At 36.4% G+C, this 16748-nt stretch overlaps 2 protein-coding genes across 3 annotated transcripts; one reads left to right on the top strand and one right to left on the bottom strand.

Annotated features, from left to right (window-relative positions):
* Positions 1-333: 333 nt before the first annotated feature.
* MBD-like (methyl-CpG-binding domain protein 2) lies at positions 334-14003 on the bottom strand. 2 transcript variants are annotated; one of them, XM_089641552.1, is made up of 5 exons: positions 13696-14003; positions 10505-10657; positions 6026-6194; positions 732-876; positions 334-570 (listed from the first exon to the last, which is right to left on the bottom strand). In XM_089641552.1, the coding sequence occupies exons 1-5, from the start codon at positions 13815-13817 to the stop codon at positions 401-403; spliced, it is 759 nt and encodes a 252-aa protein (XP_089497678.1). In that variant the 5' UTR covers positions 13818-14003; the 3' UTR covers positions 334-400. The 2 variants fall into 2 exon arrangements, with proteins under 2 accessions (XP_089497678.1, XP_089497684.1); XM_089641558.1 differs by having other exon boundaries at positions 10505-10747; positions 13696-13828.
* Positions 14004-14214: 211 nt separating this feature from the next.
* On the top strand, positions 14215-16740 carry fws (Conserved oligomeric Golgi complex subunit 5 four way stop). The gene has a single exon (XM_089641569.1). It carries the CDS (start codon positions 14352-14354, stop codon positions 16572-16574), a length of 2223 nt encoding a protein of 740 aa, XP_089497695.1. The 5' UTR covers positions 14215-14351; the 3' UTR covers positions 16575-16740.
* The last annotated feature ends 8 nt before the right edge of the window (positions 16741-16748 follow it).

The raw sequence follows: 16748 nt of genomic DNA on the forward strand, positions 1-16748 counted from the left end.
ATGATACCAAGCTATGTCCAAAGTGCATAGACTTTCAAAGCGACGTAGCCAATGAAAGGTAGTGTGTAGGAGAAGAAACAAAGGTGGGGTGCTGCTGTATGCTGATGTGATTTGCACTGGTTTTGTGGCCCATCTCTCTTGTCTATTATCTATGATTTCAACAGTACTGAACGCTAACCTGTTCAATGCAATCTATCCCAACATGTGGCACATTCGATACAATGTTTATGCTTTAGTGAAACAATAAGCAAAATCCGCATACGGGTATGCGACAGCGGTGTAGATAAGGGAATAACTGTGGTAATGCAAATAAAAAGACAAGAATATGTATCACATATAATTTAATTGGCTTATAAAATGTAGACGATGATTGATATAAATACTAAACAGGACGAGGAGACTAAGCGCATGTGTTAAGCGCCTCCTGCAGCTTTCTGCGTGCGCGGTTGACTCTTTCCTCCTGACGCCGGATATCCTCCTCCACCACGCTGACGGCCTGCACCAGTGGCTGCTCGGGGTTCAGGAACACGCCGGGATTCTGCGCTATGGCCGTCTTGGAACCAGTTTGCCCTGAGGAGATGAAAATATTAAATTATATTTATTTTTTGACTTTCGGCATTAGCTGACCCACGTATTTGATTAACTCGAACGTTAATTTGTTTTCCTCAGGCACCCGTGTTATATTATATTCTCCTAACGGAAGATAATATAATGTGAATGAAGCAACTAACCTGTGACGGGCTGTGGGGTGACATGCAGGGCGGTGGCCAGTGCCTGGATGGTGGTGGCCTCGCTGATATGGGGGCCCATGGACTTGATGCCTCGGGGCAACGATGCACCCCCCAGAACTCCCCACGAGTCGCACGCAGTCAGGCCCTAGAATTATTACAATGTGATAGAAAAGTGAGCTTGATTATGATCTTGTTTGAGAACTTAATCTATCACTTTTGGAGGAATATGGAGAAATTTAATATAAGAGCGCCCTTGAGGTGATTTTTCACAATAACGGCACTATAAAAATCATCCAATTATTATTATTTATTATTATAACTCTTCCCGTTGGCAACAGGCCTGACCAAAATCTCTGAAATTACTATCCTCCATGCTTAAATAGTGAATTACTATATTCCTAAAAAATTTACAAAATAATGATAAAATCTGTGGGGTATATCAGTGACCCCTCATGGTAACACAAGTTTTGTCTTGCATCAGTACGCCGAAGGTTAAGAGATGAACAATTAACCGTAATAATAAACATATCTCCAGTAAGTAGGCATGGTCTAACGTATTCGTAACAGTGAAAATATCACAATACTATTAGATATCGGATATGTCAATACCTCCACCCTCCTTTACCCTTCACCAATACGCTCTTTGAAGCTCTGTCCTCATTATTGCTGCTTATTCATTATCGAACCGAAATGCGAGCCGAGCTACGAGTTATGGGAAAGGAACGAAGCAATCCCTTGCTACGTTTAGAGCTATTTGCGGTTGCTTTGTTCCTTTCCCACAAGTCGTGGTTCAGCTCGGCAGTTCGGCTTGCGTGTGTGTACGCAAATTATATGATTTATCTCTCTCTTTATGTTAATCTTACATTATAATTAATGTAACATAGGTTAGTACTAGTTAGTTTTCAATAATGCTATCTTGAAGATAGTTGAGTATAACCAAAACTAGTTAACACAATGTATTATGTAATTCTAACAAAGTGGATAAAAACAAAATAACGTTTCATCTAATGTTAATGTCAAGTCACAAAGTGGTTGCTTTCTTTCATAATTATATACCATTCTATTAATACTTTGGTAAATGAAAAAATAAAACTATGCACAATAATAAAATATATACGTTTCCTGTTTTTGGTTCTATAGGACCTTTACAGAATTAAAAAAAAATACAGAACTTAAAATCATTTTGTGTTATTTATTAATTCTTTTCCTGATTCAGCATATAAAAGTGGCCATAAGTATAATTTTCTTTAGGGCTTTGTGTTCATATTACAACACCTCTGACACAAAATCTCCGTGGTTTCGCTTACGTCTTCGAACGCATGTACAAAAAGTTTAAACAGAGGTGGATTGTTATTTCATCTCCATATTTGTGATGTACACTGTTCGGGCTTCTCTTATTGGCCGACAAATGAGCAAACTACATTATGGGATTTGAGGAATAACTTTGTGTTCTATTTTATATTGTAGCGAACATGTATATATATTATCTAGGCTTTCTAAGCGAGGTGGCGGTATTCGATGGAGAGTTGTATTGTGAAATTACGCCTAGGTGGGGTTATTTTTAAAATGAAATTAACTAGACAGGGCAAATCTAGTATGATACATCAATGGGCAGACCAATATAGAAATAAAAAAGGGCTTTGTCTTGCAAAAGGTGGTCTAAAAGGGCTTTGTCTTGCAAAAGGTGGTCTAAAAGGGCTTTGTCTTGCAAAAGGTGGTCTAAAAGGGCTTTGTCTTGCAAAAGGTGGTCTAAAAGGGCTTTGTCTTGCAAAAGGTGGTCTAAAAGGGCTTTGTCTTGCAAAAGGTGGTCTAAAAGATACTTTGATTTTATATTGTAAAGGTTCGTACCCTGAAAAAAATTTAAGTTTTCGACCTCGGATGACCTCCGCTAAAGTCGCCATTTTGTATAAAAGGTGCCAAATTATTTTTTTTTCAAAATAATTCATAAATGGTTGATTTTACGATGCTGGTGTGAAACACAAACTAAAAGAAGATAAAATTTCTCACACTTCAGAATTCTTTTTTTTTTTTTTTTAAAGTATAAGACATAATAAGTTACACAGAAAGAATTTTATTTGGTCGAAGAGGGATGATGTCGTGTCGCAGTTACTAAACGCGTGTAGAAACATAATCTTCTCACGTTTCAAACTACTTGCAGATACAGCCTTTCAACAGCTTTGCCTCTCCCAGGTTTGGATGGTGCTAATGCTGTCAGTAGATAGACGTTTTCGATAATGACCAAAACAGCATTTAAACATTGAGCAAAAGAAACGCTGTATTTAAAACTAACACATCAGCATCTTCTTCAGCCTGCTTAAGAAGGCAGCCTGTTTTTTTGTCAGCATTGCAATCAGATATACATTTTTTTTCACTGGCTAAAAATAAAAAATAAAAACCGGCATTGTTTCATCGAAAAGAACACCATCACAAAGATATTCATCAAAAACAATGAGTATTTGTGAACTGTAGTAATTTTTCACGGATTGAACATATTTTTCGCAAATTAACCAACACTAATCCTTTTGATGGCATACAACTTGTGTATGGCATCAAAAGGATTAGTGTTGATGTTAATGATTTCATCCATCAACAAAATTAATATTGTTATCTCCGAGATCCACGCCTTTTGGAAGTTGTTTGAAAACAGCATGATGATTTCATGCATTTGCGCATTCCTTCTTCTGAGTAATGGGGCTGACAGATTACGCTACACACATCATGGCTAGGCCTATTTCAGCATACAAATATCTCCGAGATCCACGCCTTTTGGAAGTTGTTTGAAAACAGCATGATGGATTTCATGCATTTGCGCATTCCTTCTTCTGAGTAATGGGGCTGACAGATTACGCTACACACATCATGGCTAGGCCTATTTCAGCATACAAATATCTCCGAGATCCACGCCTTTTGGAAGTTGTTTGAAAACAGCATGATGATTTCATGCATTTGCGCATTCCTTCTTCTGAGTAATGGGGCTGACAGATTACGCTACGCACATCATGGCTAGGCATATTTCAGCATACAAATATCTCCGAGATCCACGCCTTTTGGAAGTTGTTTGAAAACAGCATGATGATTTCATGCATTTGCGCATTCCTTCTTCTGAGTAATGGGGCTGACAGATTACGCTACGCACATCATGGCTAGGCCTATTTCAGCATACAAATAAGCTCTATCTATACAATCCCGTTGGGAATGTATAGCGAGCGATTTGCTAATATCTTTATCACCTTTTGCAAGACAAAAACCCCTACTGACTGGACTAATTGGGCAATACTGCAAAAGAACAGTTTTAGAGCGGGGACAAACAGAGGCCCGCAAGTGTTTTTGGTGCGGACCGCAAGCACTTTTAGTGTGTCGGGCTGAAAGTACAGCAAAACAAAAAAAAAAATTCAGAACAAGAGAACAGTTTTCTTTCACGGTAAAACAAATCTGCGGAAAACCATTTTTTTGTTTCGCGCGTAACTAAAATTTAAGTTGGGGACTCGCGTACAGATCCGCACTTAAGCTAAAACCAGTTTTGTGTTTTGAATGCAATGAAAAACTTCTGGGTGTGGGTACATCTGCATGATACATTTCAAAGGAAACCATTCTCATGTTCCAAGTACAAATATGAAATTAGAGTTGCAGACTATGCTGAGTTAAACCATTTTTATGTTCTGGGTGTATTGATAATAAAAGGTACCCCCACAAGGATTCAACCTTAAGTTAAAACAAATTTTTACAGAATGCAGTCACAATTCCTGATGCGGTTTCATCTGCTGACCATTTTAAAGGAACCAATTTTGACCAAGGGAAAGAAATTTTGACTGTTCTTTTGTTCCAAATTGAGTATAAAATTCTAGTTGCACACCATTTGCTGTAAAATTAGGAGGAATACCATTGGCAGATTCTGATAGTTATCCTAATTAAAGCTGGGGAACCGCATACAGATTCGCTTTTAAGTTAAAATAGTTTTGTGCTCAGAATGTAACATAAAATAGTTTTGTGCTCAGAATGTAACATAAAATAGTTTTGTGCTCAGAATGTAACATAAAATAGTTTTGTGCCCAGAATGTAACATAAAATAGTTTTGTGCCCAGAATGTAACATAAAATAGTTTTGTCCCCAGAATGTAACATAAAATAGTTTTGTGCCCAGAATGTAACATAAAATAGTTTTGTGCCCAGAATGTAACATAAAATAGTTTTGTGCCCAGAATGTAACATAAAATTTCAGTTGCGGATTCATCCACTGACACATTTAAGGAAACCTTTCTCACCTTTTTTAAATGATGTTTAAAATTCGGGTTGCACACTTGCAACATAAGGAGGAAAACTATTTGCTTGTTCCGCACATAACAATTATTTAAGTTTATGGACTTTTAAGCAGAATCACTCTTAAGTTAAAACCAGTCTAGTGTTCTGAACTGTGCGTAAAATTTTTCGACTTGAGGACTCATTGCTGACGCAATTTTATTTATTTTATTTTATTTGGTACATTATTTTTTACAATTTATGTTTTCCAGTAATGTTGGCCTCACTGGGTGGCTTGCCCGTGCTGAGGCCTTCATTTTATAATATGAAAATCTAATCTACATATTACATTTAAAGAGAAAATAATAAATTTGAAAAGAAAATAATAAATTTAAAATTAAAAATACGAAATACATAATAATACATTTAAAATTAAAAAATAATACAATGAAAATAATCATGTGTGTTTGTGAGTGATGTGTGTTTATATTGGTTTTGTGTGTTACGCGTAGGTTTTATTTTTATTTTATGCTATGACATTTTGGTAATATTGTCTTTTTTGTTCTTTAATCCATTTTGTAATTTTGTGTGTGAATTTATTTTTATTTTGCTCAATTTTATTTTCAAGTTTTACACTGTTGAAAGCTTTTATAGCACGGTATTGGTAGTGTCTTATTTCAAGGTAAACCATTCTCACATTCTGAGTGCTGTTATAAACTTTTAGTTATAGACTCATTTGTGACGTTTAGTCAAACATCTCCCCATTTTTTATTGGAAGAATTCTTTTCAGGTGTGGTATAAAAAAATCGGTGCTTGGTAAAATGAGGTTATAATAATATATCGAGAATTCCGATCCCACATACTCTTGCAGCCCGCAGGTGATACTACAAATGGCCCCTGACAGTAAAAATGTTCCTTACCCTGCGCTCTGGAGCAAGGTCATATGGTTTAAAACAGTTTATATTGTTATTTTCAATGTAGCAGCAAAGTGGTAGATGCTCTCCGGATCACCCTGGAGAAAAATCACTGCGCTGATAATGTATTGATGTTAAATATTACCTCTAGTCTCTTCTCCCAGAAGAGCTGCTTAGGTTTGTCTTGCGGCCCGTGCTTGAAGTCCGTCTTGACCTTGCTCTCCTGAGTCTTATGCACCGTCACCGGCTGCTTGAAGATGGACGCTGTCTGGCGGATGGGCGGCACCAGCGACGCGTCGGACCTCACGCCCCGGCTTAAATTAAACACTCACATTAATGGTCGGTAAAGTTTACATTAAACAGCTAGTTATTACTGGTGAAAATCGTAAGATAAAGGAAAAAGTAAGCTCATTTAAGTATGCACATTTCAAATGTGGAATTAAAGTAAGCTCCTCCTAAGGACGGAAGTACTCGTAAAGAAAAATATATGTCATTTTATCATAATATAAAGCAGTTAACTTGTATATAAGTGTGCGAGTGAAGTAGGCAGTATGTTTGATAGTATATGAAAAATGTTGACACAGCTCAAATTAACAAGCATTGCCAAAGCTGTTCGGGTTTCTATGGAATAGGGGCCTAAAACCTTATCCAATTTGAGGGATATATGTGGAAATGGATTAAGCTTAAGGAAAGGGCAGTCTGACGGTTGAGCCTTCCAAAGTGTTTAATGTAATGAAATCTTGCAGTCCGTAGGCAGCTATTGAAAGCTTTTTTCGGTTTTTTGCTTCCTATTCTATAAGTATATAATAGGGTTGGATCTCATTGCTAGGAGCCAGCAGCTATATCTCAATCCGACTGTGGCCACTAAATTGCAGAAAGCAACTAGACATTTATTATTATTATTTCTTCTGAAAATCAAGCTCCGACAATGCTCCTAACAATATGAGAATAATACAATGTATCTATTATTAGAATGATTGTAAAGTTCTCTATAGTCTGCTAATGCAAGAAATACTACAATGGATTTATCTGAAAATTCTATACAGGTAATTAAGAAAATGTATAAGGTTTCCAACACGGACGAAAGAAGGGAGAGGAGGTGGTCATAGAAACATTTCCTACAAGATTTTTGTTGCTAACATCGGGGACGGAATCCAGAGGGGAATTTCAAATTGACACTCCCATTCATCGCAGTACACTTGCCAATCATTAGTCAAATTAGCAATAGATGGCGTTCATTAAAAAATTAAATTAATTTAAACTTTTAATAAAACTGGTCGTGAAGCATAACAAAGGAAATAAACAAATATCTTATTTATATAATAACATTTACAAGTCAGTATTACAAGGCAGGCGAGCAAGCTGGTACACTAGATAGTAAAAATGTGTTTAATGTTTATTTTATTTATGTAATTATGATGAGAGGCATCTAGAATTAAAAGAAACAATTAAATCAACATGTCGTATCGACCCTTTGGAATAACACTGTTCCACCTGACAAGCCAATGCTTTGCGATTGTGACCTCTTAAGTAACTTTCTTCAAAGCACCATTTCATAATATTGCTTTGAATTTCATCTTTTATAGGTAGCTTAGCTTAGCTTAGCATAGCTTTTATAGCGCACTTTGTAGCTTATTAACAGCCTGCTCACGCTGAGCTGTGAAATCATACTGCCCGCCCGAGTTTCTTTGGTGTGCCGTGCCCAGTTGCCCTAGTGCCATCTCCTCTCCATTCTTTCCTCCATGGTTTCCAATGAAAAAAGTTCTTAAACTGTAAGCTTTGTATGAAATACAAGCTGGAATTTTAGGTATTTAAAATGTTCGAAATTGCCTTCACTGGTTTTCAAACTGCAGCTAATTACAGATATTCTGGTTTAATGAATTTCATAGCATTTAAAATATTAAAGTTTAAGGATTTTTTTCACTGAAATTATATTACATATGGGCGAGCTATGACTACCCAAATTTGGTTATTTGATTTTTATTATTTTTATAAATTTAACAATTTTGAATATATTTTTTTTATAAAACCTATCATTGGCATTAAACTCACAGTAAGCAGTTCATATGTGGTTTAATGCCAATGATTCCACCTAGATTGGCATTAAACCACATGCCAATCTAGGTGGATTCATTAACCATACCGTGGTTCAGTTCATATGTTTTCATATTTATATTTGGAGGTACGATATTAATTAAATTGAATGATCGAATCAAAAAACACCCGGAAATCTCCATCGCTGGAGTGGCTAACTATCTTTACATACAATTTACAGATAAATCATTTGTAGTATTACTTGAGTTAGCATACTAAGAAGTGATGTTTATTGTGATTTTTAAGGAAAAGAGTAATTAAAAGAGTAGTTTTTAACCCACTACATATATAATACAAAAGACGCAGAAAGATAATGGGAAACATGCACTTTATATATCCAGTGCATGATACTTTTAAAGATATGTACATAGTATTTTATTTGTCTTAGTAATTGTAAATTGTAGCTACACTACAAATAGTTGATACACCCAAAACCAGTAAAGAGCAGAAATATAAATGAAAGCTACTGTTTTTAAAATTATACATACAGATTAATGTGAGGCAATTTACTCAGAATTTTTTTTAGTAGAGGCAGTTTAACCCATCGGCATACCTGCCGCCAAGATCGGGGGCTGCACTCTTTTCGCATCGGCATATTGCCCGCACAATTGGGGCGACTAAAACTTTTCCCCAATTACTTAGATAGTTCACAATAAAATTATAATTTATATAAAAGCATAAAAAGTGTTTAATTTGGGGAAATATGGGGTGCAATACTGCACAGTAATAATACTTTTCAAGTATGCATAGGGTGTCACAAATAAAAATTAGTATGCTGATGGGTTAGTATGCAGGAAATGTATTACATATTCTTCTGAAAAACTCAAATACAAAGGAATGTGTATTAGTTTGTCAACTTACAATAGAAGTCTGTGGTCAGCAGAGGAATCATGGTTAAAAACCAGAACGTAACGTAATGTGTATTTGTTTGTCAACTGGTAACAATAGAAGTCTGTGGTCAGCAGAGGAATCATGGTTAAAAGCCAAAACGTAACGTAATGTGTATTAGTTTGTCAACTGGTAACAGTAGAAGTCTGTGGTCAGCAGAGGAATCATGGTTAAAAACCAGAATGTAACGTAATGTGTATTAGTTTGTCAACTGGTAACAATAGAAGTTTGTGGTCAGCAGAGGAATCATGGTTAAAAGCCAGAACGTAATTAGGTAATTTCAAGTAAATGCACAGCAAAAGAAAATCCATAATCAGCAGCAATGTTATTAATCAAAAACAAATATTTCACTTCAGGCCAACATCAACTCTAAATTAATTTCTCAATATGGACAATGAAATAAAAAGTACACTATCAACACACTTCCTACGGGAAGGGTAGTTCCACCTTTTACGCCGGTCCTACTTGAATGGCGGAAAAGGCATTGCTGCCCATTAATTTTATATTAATCTCTTTGTAAGGGTCCCAACTATATGTATTTATATTAATCTCTTTGTAAGGGTCCCAACTATATGTATATATATTAATCTCTTTGTAAGGGTCCCAACTATATGTATTTATATTAATCTCTTTGTAAGGGTCCCAACTATATGTATTTATATTAATCTCTTTGTAAGGGTCCCAACTATATGTATATATATTAATCTCTTTGTAAGGGTCCCAACTATATGTATTTATATTAATCTCTTTGTAAGGGTCCCAACTATATGTATTTATATTAATCTCTTTGTAAGGGTCCCAACTATATGTATTTATATTAATCTCTTTGTAAGGGTCCCAACTATATGTATTTATATTAATCTCTTTGTAAGGGTCCCAACTATATGTATTTAAAAATGTGAATCAAGTCTTCCCCATCTTCAAATTCTTGCCTTTTGTGCGGTCAAATAATTTTTAAAAAGGAAACTATTTAAGGGTAATACATCCTTTTTTGTGTAATTTGTGCGTAAAGGAAAAAAACAAAATTTGTAATGTAAACATCACTAAATGACCCAACACTGAGTTTAACTTCAGTTTATGGAGTCATATTACAAAAGTAGGTTTTAATTTTGGACAATAATTTTATAGTTGGGGTGTGGTGAGAACTATGTAAAATATTTCACTAAAATATATGTATTATTTTCAAAGATATAGATGTTTTAAACTAAATTAATTTTCTCAAATAGGACCCTTGTTTTCGCCCAGTTGAAGTGTGTTAAGCATAAAATATATGTTTCTTTCTAATAAACAAGAGTGACAATAGGTGTTTTTCACCTGGACCCTTCAGTGATTTCACATGCAAGAAGTAATTCAATTGACGAATGAACAAACTAATAGAAAAATCTTAACCAGCTTCAGTCACCCCGACAATTTATTTATCAATTTTGGAGAAATATATTTCACACTTAAAATAAAAATGTTAAAACTCTGCCAAATCGAATAGGATTGTTTAGGGCACCAGAAGTGGTTAGAAATATTTGTTTTTGTCACAAATTCGTCTCATATTAGTGATTCTATGTATGATGGAATGCATGATATTTTTGAAGCACAGGTCTATGGCAAGGTAAGATGAGAGGCTAAATGAGGTTGGCTACTAAGAAACCTGTAATCAAATTGCGTGCCACGAGGTTTCCTGCTTTTGCGCAGCAGCAGGCTGTTTAGCCGGCCCTGTTGGAAGTCAAAGCACGCCAGGTCCAGGCTGTCTCCGAGGTAGCGCGCCAGCTGCGGCTTGCTGCGGAACTTCTTGCCCGAGGGACTGTCAACCATAAACCACACTCTTCTTACTGCAGCTCTCGACACGCATCTCTTAACCTAGTTTCTGCTCTGCCCTCTCGGCCAAACTGCCCTGAAAGAGTAGTAGCCATTTCATGGATGCCATTTGAATAGTAGCGATAAAATCACTGAGTGTAACTCAATTAGCAGCTTTTAAACATAGCGATGAATCAATTAGATTTTGGCAGTCATGTGACCTCTTCGCCACTACGTGACAATACTATTATAACAATCTGGAGCCAGTGAGACTATGGCGTCCCCAATTAGGGTATGTTGTGAGGTTGAAGGTAGTGGGTAGGGAGAGGAGGTGGAGAAGAGGAATGTGGGGGGGTACCTGGCTATTCAGATCTGGTCACAAAATGGTGGTCTTGCACCAGGGCGATATTGAGAGTATCTTCCACTCTGGAAGACATCTCAAATCGCTATTTGTTGACTATTTTTCATTTGCTTCAAGTAGGACATTTCACTCACTACCCTCGCAGTTTCAGTAGTTCCGTGTGACTGGTACTAGAGGATGCAACAATTTGTCGACCATCAGCCGCGGCAATGAAATCGCTGCATATGACCGAGATTTGTCAACACGCTCCCCTTACCATTCTTCGCATCGCCTGCGTCTCATGTCGGTTTTTAGTGCCCAAATCAAATGCCAGGTGAACCATCACCATGTAACGGGTAAGGAATGAACGCAGTCACAACACAACCATGTGATACAAGATAGCACTCGGGAAGGTCTTGCCGGATGTTTTGGCCAAATATCGCGCCGAGAGTGCAGAGCAGGAAGTTGTATATTTCAAAATACACACACACAGGACACAGATAATTTAGTAATTATTTTAGCCTTCATATTGGGCAAGAAGTATTATTGAAGGGAACATGAAAGGTTTGGCAAAAGTGGCTTCGCTAGTAAAGGTGATCACAGGAAACAAATATCCAAATTCCTCAATAGTTGAAGGATAGGTTTTTACCTTTTTGGCTGATATTTTAAAATGAATCCACAAGCGTAGGTTACAGATATACAATATTAACACACTTCAGCCGGGAAAGGTAGTTCTACACGCTTGGTCGATTAATGCTTAAGGCCGGGAAGGGTAGTTCTACCTTTTGCGCCGACCTCATTTCAATGGCAGAAAAAATAGAATTATTCAATGTTATTACATGAATATTATATACCAATCTCTTTGTAAAGGTCCCAACTATATGTACATAATTATCGAATCGTAATGCAAGTCTTTTTTAAATTTTATTTTCGTGTCTTTCATTTACATTGGTATTTCAACAAAAGGATAGTATATTATTTGAAGAAATAATTAAATTCTTGGAATGAGGGTTTTTATGACCGTGAAACCCTATTCGAATCTATTTCTCCGCTCCGCACCCACTCAACTCCTATGTTGTTTTTTTTTTTTTTTTTTTTTATTTATTTTTTTTTTTTTTTATAGTGAATACCTCACAAGAGTCCCAACTGCTCCCGTCTGGAGCCGGTGAGACTATGGCATCCCCAATTTGGGGATGTTGTGAGGCTGAAGGTAAGTGGGGAAGGGAAAGAGGAAGGTGGGGAAGTACCTGGCTATTCAGATCTAGTCACTAAACACGGCTAAAGCCATTTGGAGCAACGTTTCAATTCTGAATGGTGGTCTTACACCAGGGCGATACTGGTAGTATCTTCCACTCTGGAACGTGCCGCAAATATACTATATATTATTTTAATTAATTAATTGTGAAATAACACAAATTAATCAAATAAAATTTATTTACGCACGCCGGGTTCGAACCCGCGACCTTCGGAATGGCAGTCCAATGCGTTACCACTGGACTATGTGCAAGCGAGCGAGAGATGTAGGGAGTATTTAAAGAAAGCAGGTATCAGCAAATACCGATAGACGGAGCGTAGTAAACATATTACACAGTTAAATGAGTTGCATTTCACATAATATTCGATTTTCGTTAAGTACTTCTATAGCTTGGGTAATCTGAGTTACTATGTAGAAATTTTTATTAAAATGTTTTAATTATTTTCGAAGATATAGCGATTTAAAACGAATGAAAGAAATTCGCATGGGACTTTTATTTTCGCCCGGACTTTTATCAGACTCAGCACAGCCAAAAAATACCCGGCTGAAATGTGTTAAAAGATGGCATGAATAGTAGTTTTTTGACAAATTTAAACACAACGTTGCAAGGACGAAAAGGATTAAACACACATGGTTTTGAGTTAGCACTGACGTAAAGAAGCATAATAATTTTGCCTTATGGTAAAAATCTGCCTTTTCTGTAATTTTTCCCTAACCACCGCACTTCAGGCACAGATTATGGAAATTACACTCTGTTTCAAAAATTACTACAAGAACAACTATTTACATGCAAAAAATAGGTTATTAGGTTCATAGTTAGGGTTAATTAAGTAATTTATGCGTATTTAGATTGAAACGAAACTTTCGTGTGCAACTCAATACAAAAAAAATGCCAAAATGGAGGCAAAGGTAAATTTCGAACAATAAAATGGAATTATAATGTATATTTTACCTTCTATCCCGAAATAAATCGTAGTAATTAATTTGAAACGAAGTGTAATTGCCATAATCTGTGCCTATTAAAAGTGCGGAGGTTAGGAAATATTTACTGCCTTTTCTGTAAACAGTTCTGATAAAGTGACCAATATGACATCTGATAGTTATTAATTATTATATTTTCGGTATGTCCGATGCCTTGTAAATTTATTTAATTAACTTCCCAGTATTTTAACAATAAATAAATTATGACAGTTGTATACAAAACATTAAATTACAAAGATAGTAATGTTATAAAGGTAGGGAAGGGCACACTGCAAATAAACTTGTATTTAAAATTTCAAGTTACCATCCACAAGCAAACCAAATAACTTTAGTTTTTCTTCAGAACACTAATATACTGACACCATGCACATAGTAAAGAAATTACCTTACTGACCCGTATCAATAAAAAGTAATAAAACTACGGGAATGTCGCTGAACTCAAAACAGACTGCATTTAAAGCATAATTACCTGTAGTAGTAAACGTCAACTTTTCCTGCAGATAAACCAGACTTTCTAAGAACTTCTTCTCTTTGCCAGCCTTTGGGCAAAGCAGCACAATCTGTTTTTTTCTTTTCAATCGAAACACTCATGACTTAAAAATACCTAAAGTAACTTAAATATAAATTTGTTGATGTAACTAAAGTACAATTTTATATATTATGAGCTCGATTCCACTGAACCCATTTCTAAATACAAAACATTAATCATAACATAAACGAAAAACGAACGTTCGTTTTTGACTTCACGAAAATCAATTTATCACGGATGAAAACTAACGAAAGATAGACGCGGATAGACGCATACGGCGCATAGATAATAGATAGACAACATATAGACAAATATCAAAAAATGGTTTGTTATGTTGGCTCACTTGGGACCATCTTGTGACCTGAATAAAGGTTTCGTGGCTGGCCTGTTTTATTTTGAAATAAATATCCATAGATCACCATAGATCGCCATAGATATTAAAAATTAATTTGACGTGTCAACATATCTGCTGTCAAACAAAAGTCATATCGTGAAAACAAACGCAATATTTCTTCCGCCATTTTTACATACGTTCATTCAACGTTTCTTTAATTTATCTGTTTAATTTAAACATCAAAGTGGTTAAATATTTCAAAATGGAATACCGTGATGTATGCTTCGAAATAGAAAATGATGAGTTCTATAGAGAGTACCTCCTCAATGATAAGCCCCATTTTGAAGAAGATCTTAATGCAACCGAAAAAGTTAACAAACTTACGAAAGGCATCGAAAAACTGAATTCAGAATTGGAATCCCAAGTTTTATCAAAACATCACGATCTTTTGACTCAAGCCAGCCACGCTACCAATCTTGAGAAAGTTATTGGTTCTATGCACATAGACGCCCAAAGCTTGTTGACTGGGATTGAAAAACTGCGTTCTCAGGTGCTCATACCTTACAATGCACTTGAAAGCCAAACAATTATACTGGGAAGGATTCAAAAGGTCTGCCACATAATGCGAGACGCTTCCAAAATCGTGCAATTATGTAAAATAATACCAGATCTTAATGGAGACTCGAGTGCTCAAGCCAATTTGATCTACAACATAGAACAACTCCTTGGAGATAACGATTTTAGTGGAATTGATTTTTTATTGGAACATTTACAAGTTGTTGCAGCTAAGAAACACGAGCTTGTTGAAAACGCTTCCCACCAATTATACAAGGGGCTGAACTCCGGAGATAAACTTCTGTTGCTTTCAAGTTTTAAAGTTTTTACTAACCTGCACTGCGCCAAGGAAAAAATTGATGATGTCGTCTCATCTGTCTTGAAAGATGTCAGTCAGGCCATTAAATCTGCATTTGATATTAGGAACGTGAGTGAGCCAAAGAAACAGGGAGAGCAGGGTAAGATAGGGCCGGGGAAAGCGAATATCATGAATATGCAATCCTACAGAGTCCGTTTCTGGGAAAACATGGAAAAACTATTCAATGAAAACTTGTATTTGAGCTGCAAAAAGATCATCCTTTTACAAAAGGCCTTCAATGATTTGAGGAGTTTTGAAAGTTTTCATAATTTTGCAAAATCTTTTTGGGGACAGTTATCAAGTACTTTTAGCGTGGAATTGAGGAAGACTTCGGGCTATGCAAACCAATGTGTCGAAGTGGACTATCCAAAGTTACTAAAATGTTACAATGACTTGACCGTGAAGTTGAACTATAAGGACTTTGAGGTACAAAGGGATCTCCTGTCTTTGTGGGAAAATTACTTCCTCTCCAAATCTTTGGAGAAACTTCTGGACCCTGTGAGAACCATGTGGAATAGCAACCAAGTCCCCAAGTCCGAGGACATGGATGCCGCAGTGAGGATGGTGTCTGCAGCCCTGAGTGTCTCTCTTGGAGACAAGCAGCTCAGTATAGCCCTGGCCACTAGTATCGCCAAGAGTGTCAAACAGATTAGTACAGAAGCTGAGCAAAGAGTTTGTTTAGATAATGACGTTGGACAAATTGTCGAAGCTCCGTCAACTTCTCAGCAAAGAAATGCTGACATATCCAATGCCTTGTTTTACTTCACCACCCAAATTACACGTGTCATAACAAACATGTCTAGCATTCTGCAATCGGAAAGTGTCAGCATTATTCAAAACAGTCTCAAAGATATATCAAACATTTTAATTTTACAACCCTTTTGCACTTCTATAAATTCTGCTGTTGACCTAATTTTGGGAAGCATGCACAGCGAAACCGAACTGAATAGAAGTGATTTTCCAGAAAATGTTACATGCTCTTTATACCTAAGAGAGTTGCAGCAGTTTATAACCAGGTGCAAAGAAATATATTTGTCTCTGTACCGAGATGTCGTTGCTGTGAATAAATGCTGCGAAGATATAGCTACCCATTGCATCAAGATATTTGTTCAGAATGTTTGTTCCCTGCGACCGGTCTCCGACTACGGAAGGAAGAAACTTCAGGTAGATTGCAAACAGTTAGAGATTGCATTAAAACCGTTGGTATCCGATCTAACCTCGCTGGATTGTTACAGAGAAGTTAAAGCATTATCGGCGTTGTTAAACTTAACCCCCAGTGAGATATTTGACAGTCAATCCAAAGGGGGATCTTTGCCCCATTCTTTAGTAATGATGATGCTATTCTCATACGGAGGGCCAGAACTAATATCGCCTCATCGGTGCGCCGGCTGGTCTCACCAGAAGCTGATATCCTGGCTGATAGATCATCCCAATGAAAGGGAACGGTTGGAGTTTATTGCCGGTGCTTTGCAAAGGTACCAGAGCCACATTAGGCAAAATAATATTAGTAAATATGATGATGTTTATCCTATCCTGCTGCAACTGCTGGAAGATGGGAGGAAGCAATGTTGAATTCCTGTACATAGTCCTAATTATTCTATTTATAGTGGTGAAGTCATCTGTACTTTTCCCATTCAGTTTAGTTTTGTCGTAGCTTCTATTAGAATGTTGATATTTTACATTGTCTGGAGCAAAATGTCTTACATTATTTTATTTGTTGCCTTATATTAAAATGTGTACAGTGTG

This window comes from Hesperophylax consimilis, chromosome 2, assembly GCF_061612785.1.
Source record: "Hesperophylax consimilis isolate HC1 chromosome 2, BYU_Hcon_1.0, whole genome shotgun sequence".
Classification (NCBI taxonomy): domain Eukaryota; kingdom Metazoa; phylum Arthropoda; class Insecta; order Trichoptera; family Limnephilidae; genus Hesperophylax; species Hesperophylax consimilis.

Excerpts from the sequence above, each read along its gene's own strand:
- MBD-like (XM_089641552.1), bottom strand. The coding sequence starts at position 13,817 with ATGAGTGTTTCGATTGAAAAGAAAAAAACAGATTGTGCTGCTTTGCCC. Across the intron at positions 10,658-13,695 it reads GTTGACGTTTACTACTACAG|TCCCTCGGGCAAGAAGTTCC; the intron begins GTAATTATGCTT and ends TATGGTTGACAG. Across the intron at positions 6,195-10,504 it reads GGCACGCAATTTGATTACAG|CCGGGGCGTGAGGTCCGACG; the intron begins GTTTCTTAGTAG and ends GTTTAATTTAAG.
- fws (XM_089641569.1), top strand. The coding sequence starts at position 14,352 with ATGGAATACCGTGATGTATGCTTCGAAATAGAAAATGATGAGTTCTAT.